The 6,633-nt window shown below is 39.1% G+C and overlaps 1 protein-coding gene across 1 annotated transcript in view; it reads right to left on the minus strand.

Annotated features, from left to right (window-relative positions):
• LOC128988325 (atypical protein kinase C-like) overlaps window positions 1-2,100 on the minus strand; it is a 195,947-nt gene extending 193,847 nt beyond the window's left edge. The window contains exon 1 of the mRNA XM_054409510.1: window positions 1,599-2,100. Coding sequence (XP_054265485.1) covers window positions 1,599-2,001 — 403 coding nt within the window. The 5' untranslated portion in view covers window positions 2,002-2,100. The remainder of the gene's footprint in view (window positions 1-1,598) is intronic.
• Window positions 2,101-6,633: the final 4,533 nt, after the last annotated feature.

The following is a 6,633-nucleotide window of genomic DNA, read 5'->3' on the forward strand; positions in this document are numbered from 1 at the left end:
ATCCATTGGTTAATGGCAGGATTTGAACTCAAGTCCCCAGTCCGGAGGGTCCACGTTGTAACCACTAAACTAGGTGCGCCATTAAATATTATACATTGTTTATGAAGTTTCACCAATCTAGATTCTCCACCTCTTTATTTACACTCTCCGGAAATTCCGTTCACTAATGAACAAATTTAAGCATCTAATTTACTAATTAGCGAGTGTAATTTTACCATTTGATAAAATAAGACTTACAAATCTCAAAACGATAAACAAAAGATGTAAAAAAAAAACAATTAGAATATAATTGACCTAATCTTGGATCAAAATACACAACGACTTTTAGAAAGAAAGGTTATAAATATATGCATACATTACAATGACTTAATCAAGTAAACGCTATGTATTCGTCAAAAAGAAAAGATTAATCCATTACCACATTTAATTTAGAATTAGAAAAACTAGCGCATTAGTAATTTATATAAGTTATTTTTAATCATCTAAACTGTTGTAATCGCCAATCCAAAAAAATTACTTTAATAAATTGCAATACACTCATTAATATTACTCAGTTCCTTTACCAAATTAAATTCAAAATGATTATCTGTATTGAACTAATTGTGTTTTTATTTGGAATCAATGGACCCAAAACACCAATCTTTCACCTCTTCCTCCCAAAACCAAAATATTTAAGAAAATGTATTTTTAACGTTTTACAAACTGTGCAGTATCAAAACTAATTTACAACTTAAATAGGGTAAGTTATCTGCACCCAAGTTCGAATTTTAGTGACACCAGTCAGGAATATAAATCTATTTTTAAAATTGCCTAACACTTTTTTTATAGAAAGACGAATTCAGGTATCATCTGAGATACAGTTAGTTAGTAATACAGGTAGTTAGTAGTTAGTAATGGTTGATGATCTAAACTTAACAACCTTGAACAGCAACAAACAAAATATTGTGAGAGGAAATCACAAGGGTGTAGCCAGATTCAAGTCCTCTTTGTGCGAGCGCAAGACAACAGAGTGCAAATAAATGCTTTGGAATTAGACAGAGCAAAAACAAAACACTATACAAGTAGTCCCTACAAAACTAAGAACACGGAAAGAATATACACAAATGTAACACCTCGCATTAAGGTAATTGCAGAATTAGAGGTTATGTCTTCACACCATATGGAAAAGGTGAAGGAAATCCAGTGGTATTTTAATAAAAATTTGCAATTTTTACACGACAGTAGTCTTCTTTATCGTGTACTACTTTACGAACGTGGTAAAAATGTAAAAATTACTATGGTTATCTGGGGGGGAATGTAGTTATTGGTTTCAATTTTAAGTTGTTTGGTAAAATTTTTTTCAGGAATCACGTAGATTTCTATCTCTTTTCTGGTGGAATTGGTTCGTTGAACACACGTTGCGTGGTACATTATGGATTGAACGTACACAACGCCTACTATTCAAGGTGTAGTTTGTGTCAAAGTTTCAATTTTATGACATTTCAGTGACGAATTCACCTCGATTTCTATATTTTATCTAAAAGGACCCATTGGACGTTGGGTATGCCAAAGGGTAGAGATATCTGTCTAGCCTAGGCATGAGAGTTAAGATGCTCTACCTGAAGCATATCCAGGGTCAGGTTCGTCATCCTCAGAGCCCGACAGGTCGTGTACCCTGCACTGATGGTGATGTACCAACGCCGCGCTCTGGTGTAGGAAGCACTCGTGTCGCAGAATAGTGGTCGTGGACGTGGCGGGTCCGAGGCCCCGCGGTAGAGAGTTGAGCCCCGGAGGCCGCAGCACTAAGGCCAACGCACCCCCGGGGCCAGGGAAGTCTACCTCGGTGAGACTAGGCCGTCTGGAGGCGGGCGCGGGCGGGACTGCGGCGGGGATGTAGTCGTCATCGTCCGCGGACCCGCTGGACCCCGCGCTGTTGGACACAGGCGGTCCAGGGACCTGTCGTCTCGCCGGGGACCTGCCCCTGTCCGGCACCGTGGTAGCGCTCCAGTAGCCCCACGCCATGCACACACACACGCACACACACGACTGACCCGCCCCGGCCGAGGTAGGCGAAGGCGACGCATGCGCGAGACGTCACCACCCTCACCCTCGCCAATCCATACACCATACACCACCCGGAGAAAGGTTAAGGCCACCGCGCCGTGTGCCGCGTGGTGAGTACTCCACAACAACATAAATAAAACCATCAAATAATACAATTAAATACGCCTTTCTTCTAACAACAAAAGTATTTGTGTCAACCCCAATGCATGTAGATGATGTATTAAGACGAATTTAAATATCCTAAGTTCAGCATAAGAAATTATACGCACACAAATTAAAGTATTTCGGCGTTAATTCTAATTGTGTTGACTTTTTTTTCATCAATTTGTTTCATTGCAAAACTGTCATTCAGGTCAATCGGTCGTTTGATTAAAATTATTTATTGTTATCAAATTAAATCAAAGTTATAAAATCAAGTTATGAACAAAAGTATTTCAACATGAAAGATACATGTTCATTTTAAGTTAATCATTAACTATGTTCACTTTCGAATGCTCTTGCGGCGTGATGTGATAAGTGATTGTTTCGTGGGGCTCTAGAACCTCTTCAATCTACACTCTTTTGCTTCAAATTCACACTGTCATTGAGCTGTTTTAGAAACTTTGTGATCTATAAGCAGTAGAAAACACGTCACGTCACCATAGCATACTGACCGCTGTCATCTGAGGGGTGAAAGTAGCCTACCGTTTAGGGGTTAGATTACATGGACTCATGAGGAAGCTAGTGATATTACAGGAGTCCCCCAAGGCAGCGTTCTAGGCCCAGTCCTTTACCTAATCTACACAAATGACATGCCGACAATCCCACGTGTGACCCTGTCACTTTACGCAGACGACGCTCTCTTGCAATGTCGGAGCTGTCGACCAACCCAGGCCGCAAGGACCATGCAGAGACAGATGGACGCCCTATCACCATGGCTGCAGAAATGGAGGGTAAAGGTTAATGCCGACAAAAGCAATGCCATTTGTTTCAGGAAACGTAGGATGCCTGGGGCAGCCATACCAGAAATCGAGCTAGATGGGGTGCAAATACCCTGGCAGAACACGGTGAAGTATTTAGGTGTTACACTAGACTCTAAGATACGATTCGGGGACCACGTGAGGAAGAAAGTCAGCGAGGCAACTGCCATCCAAGCGATGCTGTGGCCGATGATCGCCCCGAGGACTCCTCTGCCACTTAGCACTAAGATTTGCATGTTCCTGCTCATAGTCCGCTCCTGCATGATGTACGCCTCAGAAGCTTGGTGGGCCCTGGCCAGCAGGACACACAGGAAGCGGCTGGAGGTCATCCAATCGAAAGCGCTCAGACGCATCACCCGCCAACCATGGTTTGTCAGCAACGCTACCATCAGAAACTCTTTAGGAATCCCAAGTCTGGAGGAGTTCACGGTCCGGAAGGCAAGCCGCTTGTTCCAAAAAGCGGCGCAATCGGAACACGACCATATTTCCGACCTTTGCAGGCGTTATGACATAGCCGAGGACTGGAGACCCCGGCCTGCAGCCGTCCTGGATGATCCACCGTAACAGAGTCACCACGCCCCGACACACACCGGGTACGTCGAGCCCAGCTCCGGCCCATTGCATACCAGGTCAAGCTAGTTTTTAAAACCTGTTAGAAATTTAACGCACAGCAAGTCAGTCAGAAATACAGTAGACCTATGTCAGTTATTCAACAAACACGGCTAAGTCTTGTTTCAGATACTCCAAGATTCATTCCGGCAGCAGAGACGTGTCATCTCGCTGTGATCGCCCTCCCACATAAGTGAGTGGAGGGGGGAGGTGCTTTTAGTGGGTATACCAGAACTGGTGAGTCCCACACTACCCTCAAGGACTGAGGGTGTGCCTAATGCATTTTACACCTCCCTAACAAAAAAAAAAAAAAAAAAACAGTGCGGACGGATATCTACTCTCAAACCAGCATTGCCTGCATTATCAGTAAATGAAGCAACAGTATGAGCTAAATTACATTGTTTACCTACTATATAAGCTCTCTAATAATTACTCAAACTGAAACATTCAATAAAAATTATGGCCAACTACCCACACATTATTGAAGGGGATCAAATTTACTACCGCCAAATTTACTACTATTTTAGGTTTAAAACAGTAAAAATGAAGACCAGTTCACGAGGATAGTTAAAAATGAAAATTAATCAACACTGATGGAATGAAAGGCTCGACAATAGAATAAAAACTCAAGTATCTTATGAGAATAAACATACATCTAGGCTTGTTGCAATACATAGGTCCAAAGTAGGTCATGTATGGGGGTTGGGGTTGGGACGGGGACATAGACAACTAGCCAAGTGATTGTAAACAACGTCAAACGACCGGAAGTAAACCGACAGCGGCTCAACGATTGGCGTCGTAGATCATGTCACTTCCGCTGTCAGGAAAACAGAAAACCAGAGCTTCTTGACGGGAATACGTCCATACCTAAGTCTTGTTGGAAAATATTGAATCAAATTGTTATTATACTTTTTTTAGAGGTTAGCGGTCTCTTTTAACCTTATTCCGAATTCCGAATTTAACCTTATTCCGAATTATTAAGCGAATTCCGTGGCGCTACCAACAGAACTGCCGATTCACCAGCTTTAGCAAGCACATATATTTTACCCCCCCCCCCCCTATTCTGTGTATGGTATTAAAAATTTGCGAGTTTCAGTCCGTTTTGGGTCCCCCTGAACCCAAAAAAGTGGTTTTCGAAGTGATGCCTGTGTGTGTGTGATCAGACCACACCTGTAGTCCGATTTTGAAGGAATTATGTATGTAGGCACTAATCCATTGTATCTCCAGGCAAATTTTTATTTTTTTTTAGAAATTTTAATTTGTAATCGTTATTTTCTCATAAAACCCCATAAAAAACGGGAAAATCGTATTTTCTCAAAAATGGCACGAACGAGTTTGACAACATTTTAGTACCTATGTTATAGTCCTTAAAGTTCTTGACAAAATGGTACAGATACCATTTCCGTAAAAAATTAAGGCTCAAAAGTTATTGCAACTTATGCTATTTTACTATAAAACCCCATAAAAACAAAAAATCGGATTTGAGGAAAAAAGCAGGCTTTGATTAAAATTAATGTATTATGGTCCTCATAATTCGAAAAAAGAAAATAGTTCGACCCCCCATTGCTAAAAGTGTTTGCCACTTATGAAATTTTCCTAAAATCAAATAAAATATCATCAAAATTTGGTTACCCCCGCCACCCATGATAGAGGTTGTTCACAAGCTAATGGGAGAAAATAAGTGTCAGATTGCAGATTCAGTTTATTAATGGTTTTTTCTACAAAAATTTGTGATTATTTTTGTTTGTAGGCTAATGTTCGTGTAAAAATCACTTTTTTACTGATTTATTTGAATCACTATATTTAAAATGCAATCTTAACCACTTTTAACGAATTATTAACGTTTAAAGAGGTATTGTTACAATGATAATGTTTTGTTAACATGGACGATAACTTAGTTACACCACACCTAACAATGTTTGCCAGAGGGAAGCGGTCGCGGCAGACAAATTTCCCCACGAACGGACATGTTTTGCCAACTTTTCCATGTTTGCCAACTTTTCCGCAGTATGGCGTGTTTGTAAATTCAAAACTCGTGTAGGGGTAACATCGTAAGATGAAATAAAACTACTGAATGTTGGCTTCATTATATGAACAATACTAATAAAACAGGGAAAATATAATTTCTGGATATTATACTACAGCCACTATTTTTTTTTATTTAGCTCCTTTCGTCAATAGTAAGGTAATTTTTACAAGAGTTAAAAAATGAAATTAGGATTTAAAATTTTTAAGTAGCCCTAATTTGACAATCAGATAAAATAACTTCAAACCAAAGTTTGGAAAATTTTGAGTAGATAAGCTAAACTATGAAGATGACCTATTATAGTTGATTTATTATGGCTATCTTTGTACAATGGTAATGTAAGTTAAAGTATTACACAAACTTGGGTTATTAGCATAGAGAGGTTTTTTACGCCTAATGGTTTTATAATACCTTATCTATCCAATCTATCTCCAAAGACAAAACATACTGATGAAACTTTGTGAACAATAAGGCTTTTTTTAGATTTAATCCCACATTATTATATATCAAAATTAGTTGGTGTGTAGATTTGCAAACTGACATTACATTTTTTAAGTCTCTTGGGATCTGCCCCAGTGGCTTTTAAAGTTTTCATGTTATCCTTATGAAGAACATATTTGTTTACATTATTAGCAGCTAGATAATTTAATTGATGTTCATATTTTAGTTGCAAACATTAACTGACTTGGTTGAAATGAAATATTTACTATTTAAATTTGGGTTGGCTTAAATATTACAATGGAAAAAGCGAGAAAGCCTGGACAATTTGATGTACCTAAAAGAAAACTGAATTAACAATGTTCTGCATTTCTTGAGTAATCATTGAAAGAGCTGATTTGCAAACTATGGAAACATAGGAAAGTCATAGAACACAATTAAGTAGAAGAAATAGGAACAGTGTTTTTTTGGAATTTATAATCGTTATTATGGGCAACCTAATGCGGCTATGAGTGGGAAACATTTGTAGAAAACATTAAAAAAATCAGCTTTAGAAAA

Source organism: Macrosteles quadrilineatus, unplaced genomic scaffold, assembly GCF_028750875.1.
Source record: "Macrosteles quadrilineatus isolate MER2022 unplaced genomic scaffold, UCM_ALF_1.0 Scaffold_3__2_contigs__length_128488019, whole genome shotgun sequence".
Lineage (NCBI taxonomy): Eukaryota > Metazoa > Arthropoda > Insecta > Hemiptera > Cicadellidae > Macrosteles > Macrosteles quadrilineatus.